The sequence below is a fragment of the Orcinus orca genome, chromosome 8, assembly GCF_937001465.1.
Source record: "Orcinus orca chromosome 8, mOrcOrc1.1, whole genome shotgun sequence".
Classification (NCBI taxonomy): domain Eukaryota; kingdom Metazoa; phylum Chordata; class Mammalia; order Artiodactyla; family Delphinidae; genus Orcinus; species Orcinus orca.
Window position 1 is genome coordinate 77,317,549 of NC_064566.1, and position 19,647 is coordinate 77,337,195.

Genomic DNA, 19,647 nt, shown 5'->3' on the forward strand with positions numbered 1-19,647 from the left:
TATAGGACCAAGAATTTCAAGGTCCAGAATCCACACATTAGACGTAGCTTGCTGAGTAGCAAAATTATTTCCTTAACTGTATATAAATTTGTTTCTAGTACTCGTATCACTGCAGGCAGTGAACCTACAGTTCTCTGCTCCTGCAACCTAGTAGACATCTTACTCCAATGTAAAGACACAGAACCTCAACTGTGCTTCTATGAGATGGACAGGAAGCCATGGGGAACCATGCTCAACCATTTGCAACTGTATCCCGTCTATAATCTGTACACGGTTTATTCACTGCTTGGTGAGGAGATCAAAGTGAAAGCAATCTTGAAAGGTGACCATGTCATTTTTGCTCATCCCTGAACTCAGATGAGGTTCTATGTTCTGATCAAACTAAGCCCTCTGCTGTACTCAGATAACTCACCGTGATCTCTATACCCTCATATGTATTTTTAATTCAGACCTCCTCCCACCTCACTTTTCAGTTACTTCTACCCACTGTATAGCCCTAACTCTGGACAAAGTACTTTTCCACTCAACACTAATTTTCTTAATTAACTGAATGTGGTCTAGCACATTCCTTGCTGTATTTTCCCATGGAAGCCTTACCACTCCAACTCCTTCCAACTTCCTAAAAAAAGCTTGCTCCTAGAGCCACCTCTAGACCAGTGATTCATTGTTCTTTCTCCTTCACTTAAAGCTCATACCATTCCTATTGTCTTAAAAAGAGTTAGGATATAAATGTGTTTTAGAATGCAACTGATCAGTATGCAAATGTACAGTAAGTTCATTACAAATAAGAATAAACTTATTAACCACAATAAAATAGGAAAACAAGAAGGACTTTATTTTTGCAGCAAACTCTTATTACCTGTAAAATATTATGGAATCACCTGGAAATAGTAAGGTTTTTAAACTATGTGAAGCTTATATATTAATCTGCACAAAATTATTCCTTGTAATTGTCTTCAACAGAAATTATCTGTAGATTATATATTTAGCCATTTCAAATAAATATAGAAATAAATATAACACTTTCTTTAATTTTCCTAATAATGCACTATGGTTTATATGTTTTAAAGAAAAGGGAAAATTTTTTAAAAGGACAACAGATTCCAGGTAGACAGGTTGCAATACACTCAAAACAAATTTTATTACATATTGTTAATATAATTAGTAGTAAAAGCATACATTGAACCATGTTTTCCTTTATAAAACTCTACAAAATTAAAGATTTCTATTTAGACTCATAATACCTAGATGTCACCTATGGTTAAATTTTGGCTAATATGCTTGAAACACTCAGTAAAAAGAGAAACTATATAAAATTGTTTATATATTATTAAAAATAACTGTGGAACACTCATTACAATTTAAAATGAGATTACTTAAAATATGGATTGTAAATTCTTCTAATTTTCATTGAAACAGATTTAATCTTGACAGGTGAGTTGTTTTTGGTCCATGTGCCCCATCGAATTCCAGTTGCAAGCAATTTTCCAGGGAAGTAATGAATGCCATTCAGATTTGCGAGACCACACTGGTTGAACCACCAGCCGGTATTGTTACTGAGGTGGCTGCAGCTCTTCACAGGCTGACCATTGATGAAGCATACAGGGCGACATCCATCATTATCAACATCTGATGTGCTAAAAGGCATTGCATTTTGATTATCTTCTTTTCTGAAACCCCGGAATGCATCACCTAGGTAAAATAGATTTTTTTGATGATGAAATTGAAAGGCATTTTTTGTAATTTTAATCAACCTTTACCAGCCCATTATGCAAAAGCATTACATTCCAGAACTAAGGTTTAAATTATATTTTAATAGGTGTTATATTAAAATCTCTCCTCCGGGTGCGATATGCCAAAATCTCGTAATAAATTCCTCAACATGATAGGCATGTTTAAGTAGACATTTGTTGGAACAAATTATGGTGGTCTGTGATGGCCTAGGAAAACTTTGCATATTATCAGTTAATAAAATGAAAACTGTTAAATCGTTGCATAATTGTATGAAAGGACCAAACAGTAGCAGTATAAATTGAATGATAGTTTCCTTCGTATGCTTTAAAAACTAAATCCCATCCCTTACCCCTGGTAACCAGGGGTAATGTGCTCTCCATTTCTACAATTTTGTCATTCCAATTATTTCATATAAATAGGCTCAGAATATGTAAACATGAATAAGTGGACATTCAATATAAAATCACAAAATGGAAGCTCGGCTGTGTAGACAGAAGCACATAATTTAGGTCAAAAATATGGTGTATAAACCTGTCATACTTTGGGGAAGAATAATATGGTAATTGGTAATTTAGGAAAAGAAAATAATTTACACACAAATTTTTATACCAGTACCATTTTACATCACTTTAGATAGAGAGGTATGGATGAAAGTGAAACCTCTACCTTTCAGGAACAAATTTATAACTGCAAAAGTTGTTTGATTTTATTTAGTGGCCACCAAGTTTATATTAAATGCCTAATGCCCTCAAGAAAAAAATCAGCTATACCACTGAGGTATGCCTTTTCTTCATGGCTCTCCATATGATATGCATACTAATTGGATAGTAGTTAAAACACCACCATATTTTAAAGACTTACATTGGACATTCTATGTATGGTATCCCTGATAGTCACAGTAATCTTCAAAGATTAAGTATCTTGGCCAAGGCAACCTGGCTAACTAAGTAGCAGGGGTAGAAGTCATGTTTGTTTGTTTCTTTTAAAACATATAAATAAAAGATTCTAATTAGTCCCATTGTACTTAGATTTCACTTATAGATAAAATTTGCTAAGATGTTTGAAACACTAAGTAAAAGTGAAGCTATGTAAAATCTTTGAAGAATTCAAAGCCCATGTTTGTTTCATTATGTTCCAAATGTTTGGCATCTTTTGAGATGTCTTTGAGGAACCTGGAGAACTTCACTAATGGTAGTGGCCTATCCTGTACCCCAGCCCTGTCTCTGACCATGCACTTCATAGGAACAAAATGCCAAAATTGCACATATTTGCAGGGAGAATATCATTTTCAATACCACATGGTGCAAAACCTTTCAGAAGTTCATGAGAAAGACAACACTTACGGAGCATTACCTAAATTATATGATCCCTCCACAGATACTCTCCCTGGTTAAGTCCAACCATCAGAAGGATCATACATTATATGAGCTCCTCACTGGATTATATTTAATAATTTACTCTAAAAATATAATGCATAGGTCTATTTTTAAAGAAATGGCCCATTAAAACTCACTGTTACGTTTTCTGTCCGAGTGTAATTAGAAAACATGACACTTTGTTTTCGCTAAGAACCCAGAGAAATGTCTCTCAAGTTTTAGAACCAGGGCAATGTGTCCTCATGGAACAACTGTGCTCCTCAAATGTTCAAATTTCATATTTCTATTTTTGTTCTGAGCTCAAAGTCAAATGTCTGGCTCACCTCTACCAAATATCTGATCATACTTAACTATACTGCTATCTTTACATTCTTTTGACATCTTTTTCTTTATCTTGATTATATTATGTGATCAACATTTGAAAGTTACTTAACAACTTTATTGGGAAAAGGCAGAATAAGGCATGACAAAATTTGAGGCTTCCAAAATGAAAAAATTCTTGCCATTATAAATTGTATCCTCTAATGAGATCCTAGTCATCTTCTAGAGAAATCCCACATAAACTTTTCCTAACATTGTATGTTCCATATTTAGATAGTTCATTACTCTTTTAGAGATGAAGCCTCAAAAATTATATAACTCCTTAAAATTGCCTCTATATGTCAATATTTAAATTTCAGACTTTTACTTAATATCCTAAGTCTAAACCCCCTCAGATATCAGAGATTCCATCCATATCAGACAACCTCTCATGCCCAGTAATTTTCCTTCTTCTGTGCCTTGACTCAAGCTGCTCTGTTTGCCACCATTCATTTGCCAAAAGCCTATCCATTCCTCCAAGTACAGATCAGTGATTCTCAACTATAAGGATGCCAACATATCCATCTAGTGAATACAAATACCTGGGCCCAGACTTACTGAATCAGATTCTACATGAGTATGTACTTTCACAAAGCATCCCAGGTTGACTCTACCATTAATTCTTTGTTGAAAACTACCCTTCTCTGGATGTAATCCATTGGAATCATTCTTTCTCTTTAGCCCCCAAAGCTCTATCTGTATTCTGTGTTTTCAGTTTTATTTAATCTCCCTCTCTATATTGTGATCAGTTAAAGAACTGGAAACATAACTCATTCATTTTTGGATTTCTAACACTAAACATACCTAATGAACAAGTACAATGATGAGCAATGAACAGGAGAGCTGAATTTAATATTAACTCAAGTTAAAAATATCAGCATCAAAATATGAATTTAATATCAAGTATTTTGAAGTTCTAAAAATTTAACTGATTTAGAAATGAGTAGATGTACCGAGATATAGCCAAAAAAAAGAAAAAACCTCACTAAACTAGTTGTTCTATCAACCTGGGTCCTTGCCCTTGCTCAGATGTGATGAGCTGGGACTCTTGGGCAAGTCACTTAATCTTTCAGGTTTCTTAACCTGCAGAGTGAGAAGAGTGAAGATCAGCTCTAACATTCTATGACTTCTAAACACCAGCCTCTCAGTACATGAAAATGTAAATAATGCCTTCCCAGCCTGCCCCACAGATTTGCTATCTAAATAATCAATTGTGATTACATATGGCAAAATTGTTTTAAAGTGTATAAAGCACTTCAAAATCACAAGGTGATGCAACCATCATAGCAGAGTTTCATAACTCAAGACTTAGCCAGTTTTCGCATTCCTAACCTATTCTGTTATCAGTTATGTGTCATATACCAAAAGAAATGCATTACTTTTATCTTCATCTAATATTGAGTCAGCTATATTTAAATCTTTTGGGTAAATTTAGGAATAAAAAACTTACCAGCATTTCCCGAATATCGTCCTAAGTGCATTTTAAAAAATCTTGTTTCATCCTCTAGCCAAAAATTATCATATGATGCATAAGCGAATGTGTCATCTTCAGATTCCAGTGCCACATACAGCATAAAACTGGTATTCTTCTGATTCACTATGTAAAAAATCTTTTTCAGCCCTAGCCAAAATTCACCTGTTTAAAAAAAATGCTTTTTTAAATATATTTTAATACAAGTTAGAATAACCCTTTGTTATTAAGTCTTTGGTTTTGCTTAGTGTTTCAATAACTCCAAGATGGCACACATAAATTATTTGAGAGACTAGATTGCCCTGGTTCAAATTATCAGTGTTTGCCTAATTTACCAAAACATATATATATGTGTATCTTCCCACTTCTACTTTACTAGACTTGGGATAACTAGTCTCTGTTTCATTTTTTTATCTCCCCAAATTAAATTCAAAAATTCATTTAAAGATCACATAAAAAGTCAAGTTTTACCTTAAGGCATGTCAACAAAAAATGAGTTCAAATATTATGACAGGTAACAAAATGATGTGTACCAGTAAATATAAGAGGTTTAGCCTCCAAATCAGCAATTCCTAAAGAACTATTTTCTGAAAATGCTCAGTAGAAATTATTTTTTCTGTCTTTGAGAATAATGTTTTGTGAACAAATATTTCTTTATTGTAATGAAGCTCGTCAGTTACCTATGAATGAAGACATAATGTAGCAACACTGGAGCATACTCAGGTTAAGGGTCAATATTTTCAAGATGATTATAGATCCAAGATGGATTATTGAACTCCCTAATTCAGACTGCATTCTTCTTGCATGTTCTAGCCAATGACTTTCTACCTCCCTCTACCCACTGTGGCATAACCTAAATGTAGACACTCCTGCTCTGAAGTATATCCCTCTGCTTGAATCATGAAATTACTGAAGGAAGTAAGGTTCCAGTCAAAACAAACTTCAAGAGCTGGGAGACAATGTGACAGAATTCAAATCTTAAAACTATAGCTAAGATTCTAAGTCACTCTCCAGGCCTTACAGGGGCATTTTAGCTACATACCCACTTAGAACTGAAAAGTATTCTGAAGAAATACTGGAAGAAAGGGAGTATAGGAAGTAAAAAATAAGTACAAGAAGGAAGGTGGGCCTGCTTAGTTTCTCACAGTCTGACACTACTATTTAAGTGTCCTTGCCATCTTTCTCCTCTACCCCAACCTCAGATTTAACTGAACAATACATTTTCCTTAATCCCAAGTTTATTTTTTTAAATAGGCCAAGTACAAAGCAGTCTGCTTATGTGAAGTATACCTTCCTGAAGACATTTTTTGTCAAAACTCAGATAATTTTCCCATGGAAATAAGCATTAAGTAAGGAAGATAACAACTTAGAGCCTGCAGATCTATGACAGCTCAATTCAGAAGGCAGCCCTTACTGGAAAATTGGAGGTAATGCTGAGAAAACACAAGTACTTCAAAGGCATTCCATAGCATGGCAGCTATTTGGCCTTACTTATGACATTTTATTACATTTCATGTCCCTTCTAACACCATTGGCATGCTGTAGGGTTTTTAGCAGTAGGACAAACACCACCACTTATTAAATCCTTGGATGACATTATTATGGGATGTTAAAGACTCTAAATTATAACAACAGTAACTTAAAATAATAGCATGAAAATGATCAAAGTCACCTGCAAATGTTCCAATTAATGTAAAATTCTGCAGGGTTCAGAAATACTGGTGCTTCTATTCACCAGCAAAAGTTGATGCTGCCATTTGGTAATAACGTGAACAGATTTTACAGTTCACCTGGGGTTTACATTTTTCAAGTTTTGAGCATAGTGATTTTTATTGACATTTACATAATTTGAATTCCTACAGCTATGGACCTCAATTCTCTATTTCATTTGCTTATGTAGACACAGCACAAATCTCAAGAATTTCAAGGTCCCTGCTCATTCAGGTTTTCATTCTACAAATAGTTATTGAGTATCTGCCAGAATTCTGCTGAGAGCATAGTCAATACTTAATAAATAACACAATTTAGAATTTTCACTCAAATCACATTTCAACTAAAAATAAAGATTTTCATATCTCAACTGAAGACCTATTTATTTTAAGTAATTTGGCATATAACCAGAGGGTAATTTGTCATATTTTTATATTCACAAGGATTTGCTATTTTTACTATTTGACCAATAGAGACAGAGTCCATAGGCATATTATCAAAAAGAAGAAAAAAGAGGAGAAATAAATAAAATTTGACCTAAAAGGTCACCAAATCCATCCAGATAGTCACACCATAACCTTTGGAAGTCAATTATCCCATCGATCCTTTTCTGTATCACAGTCCATCCACCTCCTCTGTAATCCATGTCACACATTACCTAAAATAAACCCAGAAAAGACAAAAATAATATAATATTATTTTCATTCTTTTATATAAAACTCATACTTCACCCTTAAAGCCTAGAGAAAGAGAAGATACTTCCACTGAAAGCTTCAATGCAACTGTATGTCATTAATGTATTCAGATTTTTAAAAAATCTCTAGAAATAATACTGTTTATTATAAAACAAACCTAATTGTGGTCCCTGTATCAGTCATTTTTTTAACATATGTGTTTGTAGCATTTTAAGGTTACCCTCTTATTCCTCAACTCCATAAATATTTTTCAGTTGAGTAATAACTGTACCAATCTGATATGGCAGAGTGATGTATTTCTTTATAAATTAACTCTTCCTTTTAATTAAAACACTGATTTTTTAAAAGAACAGTGTTAAATGTGCCTGTCTTTGATTGCTTTTTTCCTCCAAAAGCCTGGAAGGCCTGTGTTCAGACTGGGATTTTCAGACAGAAAGGCATGATTTGTGCCCCATCTCAGCAGGCACTCATAGGTACATCTGTGGTGCTCTGTTAAATGCCTCTAAGAGGACAACTGTAGGGGACCCATAGAAGTGACACAGCGAGAAAATCAGACCAATCCTCCCCATCAGAAACTTCCCACACACAGACAGAAAAAGGCCGTGTGGAGGAAGTTAGGGAACCAACACTTTCCCACAAAAGAGGTAATTATGCATCCCACTCTTCACAAAATTAGAAGCCTTCCCTTTTCACATCTGTTCAGGTCCATTTTTGAATCTGTAGGTGAAGTAATTTAGGTAATTTAAAATTATTTCCCACTTAATTCCCAATTTTTGACATCCTGTCAATAGATGTCAAAAAATAACGTTAGTAACTCTGAGATGAGAAACTGGTTTAGAAAAAATATTTTAATATTTTAATAAAGACTATCAATAAGGTATGATATTGGTATTATAAATTTCTTATGCACAAAAAAGTAACCAGAAAATTATATATATATAATGTTTATATATTATATATACTGTATGTAATATAGTAATATTATAATACTAATTTTAATAACACAATTTCTAGTAGAAATTTCTTCTAGAAATCATGGTATAGAACTACTAAGGATAAATATGAGTAATATATTTTATTTGATTTAAGAAATGGATCAGCTTCTCAATCTGTCTCGCAATTCAGTGAAAGGATTTTTTAATTATTAATTTTTTATACAATCACAAAAAATCACTTATCATCCAAAGAAAGTATAACCAAGTGTAGGAAGAGAAACTAAAGTATTTTTAGCAAGCCCCAAGGCAAAGCACACAATTATTTTTTAATATCCATAAGCTAATTCAAGCAAGTATTTATTTTGCATAGTTCTGCCTACTGTAAGGATAATATAAGATCTTGCACCAAATGGATTTACTTTAAAGAGTGTAACCATGAACACTCAAATAGAAAAGTGAAAGACCCTCTAGTTCCTTTATTGGTTTGTGGTTTGGGCAAAGAATTCCAGAAAACAAAACTTTTGAAACTGGAACTTACACTGATTTATTTTTAAATTGTTAAGAAAAAATAAAATATTAAAACAATTAAAATTCTAATATTATTTAAATAAATTAGATGTCTATCCTATTCCATATAATAAGGGAAAACTTTACCTCAAATGGGTAACTAGATCCTTCTGGGTGGATTATATACAAACCACTTGGTGTTTTAGTGACAGAGCCAATGGTATCTTTAATATCAGTACAATCTAAACCTAGAAAAGTAAAATTAGTTATTTAGGATATTTCCACATATACACTTAAGACAATCATTTTATAAAAGAGAATTGACAGTGCTATCTGAAATTGTTATTATTAAAATGTTCAGTAATGATGATGATTTTAACTTTTTGAAAATGAAAAATTATCTCAACTTTAGAAATAAGAAGAAACTAGATAGGTGGAGGAACTGGCATTGAATAAGTTATGCTGCAATAAACCTTCACTAATAACTAACTCACTGTTATTGATTAGTATTCCATTTGGTATCAACATTTATTTAATATATTTTATGATTATGCATTCTCTTGTCCAATAAATTATGCCCTTTAAGAAACCTAGGCTTACTTTGGGAACATAATATGTAACAGAAATCTGTGTGAATGAGGAGGAGAAAATCCAAAGGAATAAGTAGATTAATTACTATTGACACATCCTTTCTCCACTATTTGAAATTTCAGAGATTCTGGTGTTTTGGGGCCCACCATTACAAACAGGCAAAGGGAGAGGAGGGGGGAAATCACTTTCTTCACCAGAGAAAATGATGCTGAGGCTAGAGCCTGCTCTGTTGACAATAGCTAGAACTGTAGCAGTCTATAATCACCTTCTCTTAAGCACTCCCCTTTCTAGGGGATTGTAACTATATTATGTAGATATGATATTATAGTTTACACTTTGTGTTATCTATTATGTAGATATGTATGTAGATATGATGTTATAGTTTACTTTACTTTGTGTTATCTTTTATAAATGTGATAAAACAAATTCAACCCTTACAGCATCAGTTACCAAGAGAAAAAACACATGAAAGCCTGATACTTCAGAGCCAGAAGCTTGGGTTAGATTCCTAGTACTACTATTTACTAGCCAGAACCATTAACTAAGTTACTTAACTACTTTTCTTTTTTTTTTTTTTTTTTTTTTTTGCGGTAAGCGGGTCTCTCACTGTTGTGGCTTCTTCCGTTGCGGAGCACAGGCTCCGGACGCGCAGGCTCAGCGGCCATGGCTCACGGGCCCAGCCGCTCCGCGTCACGTGGGATCCTCCCAGACTGGGGCACGAACCCGTGTCCCCTGCATCGGCAGGCGGACTCTCAACCACGGCGCCACCAGAGAAGCCCCTTAACTACTTTTCTTCATGTGCAATATTGTTATAATAATAATACTATCTACTTCATAGTGTTATTCTGACGATATACATAGTAAGACATTATATCAATATAAAGCACTTAGCACAGTGCCTAGCGCACAGTATTTTGTTGCCTTCTTCTAAATTGCTAAGAGACATTTTCATAATAACTTTATGCTCAGAGATATGATAATAGAAGTTTACAATGAAGGACTAATCTGAGTTGGAATATCTGCTTTGCCATCACCATCCAAATAAATATGAACAGGTTATTCAGATGTTTCTGGGCTCCATATTCCTTATCTGATGATGAAGATCATCATAGCGAATGCTTATACTGTCTTACTATGCATCAAGCAATATTTTAGGAGCTTTTGGTGTATTTATTCATTTAATTCTCATAAGAACCATATGAGGTAGGTACTATCAGTTTACTGATGAGGAAACTGATATCAAGGAAACAGTGGATGAGGGATTTGAAGACAGGTGATCTGACACCAGAGTCCATGCTCATAACCACCATATTACACTACCTACCTACACTACTCACTTATGGGAAATAAATGAGATATAATAGAACAACAAAAAATAACATGTGAAAGTGCCTGTCATAGTACCTGACACATAGGTGATTCTCAGTAACAGTTTATTTCCTTCTCTTTGTAAGGAAAAAAGAAAGATCATTCACTAGGCTGTCAATAAATATTTACTTGCTTGGAACTTTTTGTTATTAATTCACAACTGTAAGATATATAGGGCACTTTTCTTAGAAACCCATGACTTTAGGAATTACTATATATTGTTTTAGTATAAACAGTGCTAAATTCCACTTTCTTTTGTCTTAAGTTTCTTTTTCTTTTCAAATTTTGTGTCCCAATTTGAAACATCTCAAACATGTGAAAAATAGTTTTTACAGGTGGGAGGAATTCTGAGACCTTCTTTTCTTCTAGCTGAAGGTTGATTATTAATATTAAAATGCAAAAGGAGAGCCTGAATTCAGTTACATAAAACTATGCTATTTTCAACAGATTCAGAATATCTGTATACAGCCATAGCTTTCAAATGGTCAGAAAAGCTTCCCAATTCAGGAAAGTACACATTGTCTGGGTTGAAATTTAGCAGGTATTACTCCTCCAGTCTGTTAGATGATAATGAGCTGTATTTTTTAAACAAAAGTTCTAAATGCTCCAACCTGTCCAGGAAATTTTTAAGCAATAAAAGACAAGTATGAAAAGGGTGAAATACCAAAGTTCTCACCATGTGACTGAACTGGTCTGTGAGGAAAAGTATCCAGCTGTTTTCTAAAAACTTCCGTAGTCAAAATGAGAACTCGATTCATGAGCTCATTAACCTAAACACACATGCATACATTTAAGCAAATTTATATTTGAACAAAAATCTCTTAGCTGAATTTTATAAGTGATATCTCTAAGACTCTTATAAATCCAGCTTTGAAATATATATATAATGTCCATTTTTCTTTTGAATTCTTTACTGCTCTAAGCAGTAAAGAAAGGCATTACTAAATAGCAGTCATTAAATTGAGTACTGTTTTCCTCCTACACATTGCTTTCATCTGCCCAGTTCTGCATTTGACTGCTCTTGCAGATCTGTTCTTTGTATCTTGCCTGCTCCTTTGCTGTAGTTTCTTATCTGATCTCCCTGTCTCCTCCCTCTGCTCTTCCTCAAGTCATCCTCCTCACTAGCTGTCAATCTAATCATCCTCACTAGCTGTCAATCTAATCATCGCATTTCCCTCCTTGGTGTGGCATGAGTTAGCTCCTATTTCTTTAAGTCAGTTTTCCTTATACACCTCAACCTCACCAGCCACTCCACCCCTGCACCACTTCAAGCAGTTCCCCAGAATGGAAGGTCCTACTCTTCTTACCCCACATTTGTGACCTTTGAAGCATTTATCCATCTTTCATGATTCAGTTCATAATCTCTGTCATCTGGGAACACTTCTCATAGCTCAGATATTGAATTTCTTTGGTGCATCTTTCTGACAGCAGTCACAACATTTTCAATACATTTTTCTGCTCTCTTAGACTGTATAAGCTTTAAGTGAAGATCTTTTTTTGTTGTTATTGCTTTCTGTTTGCCTGAGGCTTACTATGGTGCCTCTAACATAGTAGGCACTAAATAGATGTATGGACTTTAATGCATTAAAAAATTAAACAATTATACCTCTAGCTAAGTATATCAATGTACACATACAATAACAACACAATTCTAAAAAATCCATACCTGATTAGATAAATAATCCAAGGAAGCTTGCTGCTCATCCATCATATTTCTTAGTAGTTTTTTGGTACTTCGTGTATAAGAAACAATAGAATTTTGCAAATTTCCTTAAATCATAACAAAATGTGTTTGCTAAATATTATTTTTTTATAGAAAACAATTACAGTGAAAAATAATTTCAAAATGATTTTGGATAAATATGTAACAATAAAGCTCAATCTAATACATAGAATTGCATATTCTAGTCAGTACTTTTTTGTTTAACTCAGGATTATCCAAGAAAACAATTATTTCAATACCTCACAATGAAAGTATGCTTCCTAATAATTTAGATTACCCCCAAATAAGTTAATCTGATATAAATGCAAGACAACATTCTGAATATCAATTCTCACTTTATAAGATGAGAGGTACAGAAGCAGGAGGTCAAAGACTCATCAATTCTTACTACATAAGAAAGTAAAAGGCAATAATTCCATATCATGTAAGTTAATTTTAAAAGTAAATCTTTCTTTAAATTTTTTCTATTAATGATATATTTTTATATAAACAAATTACAAACACACATACATATATACTCATAATAAATCTTAGTCAAAAGTTTTAGCTGGTTGGTTTCTGGTTAAACTTTTACTATGTATTTTTGTTTTTATTTTAAAACAATCTTACTTATAGAATAGTTTCAAGAACAGTATGAAGAACTTTTTCTTAATTCTTTTGAGCATGCCACCATGATGCCCCTGGATACTTCACTGTGTTTTTCTTACACCAAAGACATTCTCCCCAACACAGCCATAAAAATCAGGAAATAAACATTGACTACCATGCACTTCTCAGATTTTATCCAAGTTTATTCAGTTATACTGATGATGTCCTTTACAACAAAAGGAGTCACACATTATGGCATACATTATTCTTTTAAAAATTATTTATTTCTATGTTCCTAACTTTTACTCTAGCAGTAGAATCACATTAATAATTCATGATATTTTAAAATCTACCTCACCCAGCTTCATCTCTCATTTTTACTTTCAGTCTCTCACTTTCTATTAGATACTCCCTGGATTTAGACATCTGTCTTAATGGATCTAAAGCCACACTCATAGGTTTGAGAAGCCTGAGATACCTGTGTTACACATAGAATTAAACACAATAAAGTGAGCTTTTTATACTTTCTGACCTAGGAGTTACAGTCCTATAAGAACTGGATCAGAACCTCCTCCCTTTCTGATCCCCTGTCTCATTTCACCGCCTATGTACATATAAATAGATCATGAAAATTACTGCACTATTACTAGTTTTAAACAAAAATGGAGATTTAAAAACTTTTTATTTTTTATGCTTTGCTACATAAATTCGCTGTGAATTTGTATTATATCTATTGTAGCATTTACTCAATATTAGTGAATTCCTTCTCAAAACTCAGGTGAAATTTGCCATTTGTTCAGACGGAAGTAAGAAAATAGTGCTAGGCGAATTGGTACCATCAGTGCGTTGTGGCTCGCCCCTTCCCTCTGTGGCTAGTTGGTGTCACTGGGCCATATTATACAAAAGAAGAATTTGTTCATTTACCAAACACTTACGAAGCACCTACTATGTGCCAAACACATAAAACTCCTGGCCTAGGATGATCAGGATATATATAAAATGACCCACACAAATGCTAATGTATATTTTTCCATCTCTACCCTAGAAATAATAAATCATATCCCTGTATAATTGTGGGTGGGGGTTTGTTTTGTTTTGTTTGCGGTACGCGGGCCTCTCACTGTTGTGGCCTGTCCCGTTGCGGAGCACAGGCTCCGGACGCACAGACCCAGCAGCCATGGCTCACGGGCCCAGCCACTCCGCGGCATGTGGGATCTTCCCGGACCGGGGCACGAACCCGTGTGCCCTGCATCGGCAGGCGGACTCTCAACCACTGCGCCACCAGGGAAGCCCAATTGTGGTTATTTTTAATACTTACTACACATGAAATGTTTTTCTTCTCGTGTAATTTTAGTTTTAACATCACATGATTCCTCACAATCTTCTTTATAAACAGTAGCATTACTTTTACTTTCACCTTTTGCATTAGATTCATCTTCTACAATGTTAACTACTGGAGAATCCTTCATATTAAAAAAATAGAAATAAGAAAAAATATATGAAATATGTTATATTACCTAATATGTCATAAATAAGAAGAGTGTAGAAAAAAAGATGAGATTTCAGGACATATACAAGGATGATCATTAGAAAAAAACATAATTAACTGGTTAGTTCAAACTTCCACAAATAAACCTTATGGGTAAATTCTAGGTATGAACAATAAATATATGTTAATTCATTATTTTTGCTCTCTTTTTTTCTTCTCCAATTCTAAAAGGAATCATTTAGGGTCTACGTTCTAGTGTGGTGGCTCTATGGCCTTGACCTTTAACTTTTACACAATTCCATGTGCAATATAGTTCTGACCGTCCCTCTTCCAGAAATTGTGCAATTTGAAGTTCTTTGAATGGGTACTAAGAAGGTTCCCTGAGATGCCTACAACATTTCTATGCCAAAGACACTTTCTGCCACTAGTTATTAGGAATCGTGGTTTGGGGAAAATGTGCAGGAGAATTGTCGCTCTTGTATAAGCTAAAGTATTTACAGATTTGAAAGGTAAAGTATGCATAGATTTAAAAGGTACTGCTGAATATTTAAAAAGGATACCCAACAAGGACCTACTGTATAGCACAGAGAACTCTGTTCAATGTCATGTGGCAGACTGGATGGGAGGGGAGTCTGAGGGAGAATGGATACGTGTATATGTATGGCTGAGTCACTTTGCTGTGCAACTGAAACTATCACAATATTGTTAATCGGCTATACTCCAATATAAAATAAAAAGTAAAAAAAATTTTTTTAAAAAGGTAGCAGTGATAACAGAAAAAAAGCACGGAATTTTGCTTTGCAAAATCAACAACAGATATCATTTTAAAAAGCCAGCAACCTTATATATAGAATGGATAAACAACAAGGTCCTACTGTGTAGCACAGGGAACTATATTCAATATCCTGTAATAAACCATAATGGAAAAGAATATGAAAAAAGATATATATATATTCAGTTACATATGTATAACTGAATAACTTTGCTATACAGCAGAAATTAACACAACATTGTAAATCAACTACACTTCAATAAAATAAATTTAAAAAAAATTAAATTTAACTTAAAATAAAAAGCCAACAACCAACTACAAACCTGTGATTGCTAGTGGGGAGAAGGAAGGAGAAAGGTGCAAGATGGGGTAGGAGATTAAAAAGTACTAACTACTATTCAAAAAGAAAAAAGAAAGAAAGCCAATTACAGATGTCATTCCAAAGGTATCTATTCTTGTTGGCACACTACTGGTTTTTTTAATGTTGAAACATCCTTTGGTATAAGTTATGTGATTTAGAATAACTCTGTAATTTAAAGAAAATAATAGCAAGCTTTGTCCTCTTTGACCTGGATATTGAGAGAAAGGTAAAGAGCTAATCACAATATAAAAGATATTTGCCCAAAAAGATGCTTACATTTTGTTACATAGATCTACTTTTAACTTTTTGCTCTTTCCCCTAAACTCCTATAATAATTGACATAGTAGATGTTTTCAAAAACTTAGGTTACAACTATATTTTTTAGATCTAAATAAGATTCTTAAATTTTTAGTATAGAGAATTGTTATTAATATTTCTGTAGCTTTTTTAGAATTTATTCTTGCTTCAGCTTTGGAATTTAGTATTGATACAGTGGTAAATACATTTTATAACATTTAAAAATTATAAGCCAACATTTATATGTATAGAGATTCAAATCACAATCTACTCATAGTATTGCATACACTATCTTAGCTATCAATCACTCTGACATTGTTTTGAATAAAATTTTCTAATTCTAAATTTTAACATTTCCTAGGTAACCAGTCACAAGACTATATTTGAAGTATGAAAGTTTCTAGAATAGTTTTTTTTAAGCAAAGTGAATTTTTTTACTACCTACCAGATATTTCATTATTAAAGTTAACTGGAAAGTTGTTGGCTAGTTTTTAACCAAGGCCTGCAATTTCTTTAACAATTTTTCACAAGAAATGTATTAAGAGTCAATCTTCAGTTTATGGTTTCCTAAGTTTAAAAGTCATATTATTTAAGCATAAGTCTCAGCATTTCTAAATAAACACTTTAATTTTCCCATTAATTATATTGAGTACTGTAATTAATCTTTTCAAACATCTAATATATATCTTGAAAACTATATAATCATGCTTTCCTAGATGAAATAATATTGCTGAAATTCTTACCGTAGAATGATGAACACAGTTACATTGTATAACTTCTCCACAAGTAAAAATACATAGATTTAAAAACAAGAGTGAAGCTTGGAAAAGATAAATCATATTTTTCTTGGTTGGAGAAATGAAAATTTTCTTCAAATATCAGTCAGCTCTGTGTGGAAAGAACTCTAGTACACAGAGTCTTCAGTCAAAAATTTCTGGAAGGTGTACAACAAAAACAGAAGCCAGTACTTACTAGTTTCCATGCCCTCATTTGAAACACCCTTCATATGAGAAACAAGGTAGCCTCTAGAGATCCAGTCATTTTAAGTTATACAAACCTTTTTTATCACTACATGCCTGCCTTGTAAATCCACACTTTTGGAATACAGGCAGTAGCCAGCCAGCTAGGTAGCTAAATCAAGTAAGCAAGCAAGAATTTATAGCATCATCTAATTTTTATGTCAGATTATATTTTTTTTGCCCTTAGGAAAAAATGCCTTTGATAAGGTATAACTCTATAATTGCGAACCAGTTTGCATAAAAATAGTAAGAAAGTAGAAATGAGTGATGTAGAGGGAAGAATATTACATTGGAACTATTTCTACAAAATACTAAGTAGAAATTTAATGAGTGTGGACACCCAGAGCAGATAATTCAGACTTAAAATATGTTTGCAACTTAATTTAGCTATCAGTGATGGTCACATTAACCACATAATGCCAAATTTCTAGGACTCTAATTGATTTATATGTTTTACATCAATAGTGTCAAAACTTCAAAAATTGTGACTATAAGGGGACTATTGTTATTGAAAATTACCACTCTCTGAAAGTTGATAGATCAATGTCTGTGATGAATTTTCAAATTCTCCATGATAGTGGCTCCTGTTTTTCACCACTTAAGCAAGCCTAAGTCTTCACTATCCTAAAATTAAGATTTTCCTGAGTCTTGCTTCCTATTCAAGGTATTATTTTATCCATTTCCTTTCCTAGCCCAAGAACAACAGGGCAGAGATCATAGTTTTTATGGTACTTGCATAGTGATTGGTATGGTATAGGCACTAGGATATCAATTAATGAAGTAATATCTTAAACAAATTATCTATTTTCTGACTTTACATCCTCACGCACTATTTAAATGCAAACACTCTTATCTCTTATTCTACTGAAAATTTCTCAGTTTCTCCAGTGAGGCAGCTTGGAGGTGGGGGTTGGGAGTGCTGGCTCTGGTACCAGAATGCCTGGGTGAATCTTGACTCACCACTCCCTTGCTCTGGAAACTTGGGCAAAATTACCTAATATCACTATAGCTTACTTTCTTTGTAGAATGAGGATTGTTGTGTGGATTCAGTTATTTAATATATGTAAGCACTTAGCACAGTGCAAGAGACACGACAAGTACTCAAGTGTTAGGTGGTATAATTATTTTTTTTTATTATTATCATCATTATTATTTGACTTGCTCTAAAATACAGTTCTAACATTGCTGGCAATATTGATGACCTTTAAAATCTATATTAGAACTAGACGAGTATGTATCTTTAATCTTAAATTTCTAGTTGACGTCTCATAAAATTGAAAAGAAGATGGCAGAACTTTAGCAATTTTAAATCAATCAGACATTAATATACTTTATTCTTTCACAGCATGCCCAGAGACAAATTCAGGAAATTCTTACTTGAGCAAGAAAATACTTCAGCAGAAAAAGTAATAGCCTCAGCAAGAAAATACTTCAGCAGAAGAAAAAATAGCCTCAGCCAAGATGAAAGTGAAAGCTCAAGAAATTGTCCATCACATGCTGCCTCACATAATTCACAATGTTATTTATAATGGTATCCAAATTAGATAAATTACGTGAACATGTTTTGTAACCATAAATTGGTTATTATATTTTCTTTTGTAAACAAAACATCATTAACAATTTCTGAGACCATGTTAATGAAGTTGGGTGTCTAATAGGCATCTCACATTTAACATATTTGAAACCTAAATCTTATTCTTTCTCCCACCCTCAACCTACTCCTCCCCATTTTAGGAAATGGCAAAACCCTTTAGGCAGTTGGTTCCAGCTCCAAATCTGAGAGTCACATTTGACTCTTTTTTAAAAAATTCCACTCACTTGCCACAACCATGCACCAACACATCTTACTGGCTCAAGTTTAAAATCTGGAAGACTTCTTGCCACCTCTATTACTACCATCCTAGTCCAAGCCGCCATAATCTCTCACCCAGCCTACCATTACAACATTCAATCTAGTCTCGTTTCTAGCCTTATCGACTGTAGCCTAGTTTCTCCATAGCCACTAGAGTGATCCTTTTGAAAGATTAAATTAGATCTTACTCTCCTACTCAAAAGTCTCCAATGGCTTTCCCTCCACTGGAAGCTGGATTTTATATTAATCCCTTGTATACTACATAAGTCTCCACTGCACTAGAAGGATATCCCCCATGCACTGTTCCAATTTCAAGTCCTAGCACACTTCCCCTACCCCACTCTTTTCTAGATACAGTGATCTTCTTGCTGTTCCTTGAACATATCAAATGAAATTCTGCCCTCAGAGCCTTTTGTATTTAAAGTATCCACTGCTTCTAGATAATATTCTTCACCCAAATATTTGAGTGGCAACCTTCTTTCTTCATTCAGACCTCTGCCCTAATTTCCCTCCTTGGAGGCCTTCCCTGAGCACCGTATCTAAAATAGAACTGACATCAGTCTCTATCCCTCTATACTACTCCATTTTTCCTCATAGCACTTTTCACTACCTCATATATTCTAGTAGGAAAGAAAAATAAATGTAAGCTTAATGAGCATAGGGACTTTGAAGTTTTGCTCACTACTGTATCCCAGCACCTAGAAAGTGCTTGGCACATAGTAGGTGCTCAATATTTATTTCCTTCATAAAAGAATGAATTATTTTATGGTTTTTGAAGTGTGAAAAGTTAACCATTATA

General features: G+C 33.7%; 1 protein-coding gene across 1 annotated transcript; it reads right to left on the bottom strand.

The window, feature by feature from the left end:
• Positions 1-1,121: 1,121 nt before the first annotated feature.
• Positions 1,122-17,064, bottom strand: ANGPTL5 (angiopoietin like 5). Its single transcript, XM_004283351.4, has 8 exons — positions 16,721-17,064; positions 14,377-14,521; positions 12,414-12,517; positions 11,424-11,517; positions 8,936-9,036; positions 7,189-7,309; positions 4,921-5,106; positions 1,122-1,692 (listed from the first exon to the last, which is right to left on the bottom strand). The coding sequence occupies exons 1-8, from the start codon at positions 16,814-16,816 to the stop codon at positions 1,373-1,375; spliced, it is 1,167 nt and encodes a 388-aa protein (XP_004283399.1). The 5' UTR covers positions 16,817-17,064; the 3' UTR covers positions 1,122-1,372.
• Between the last annotated feature and the right edge of the window lie 2,583 nt (positions 17,065-19,647).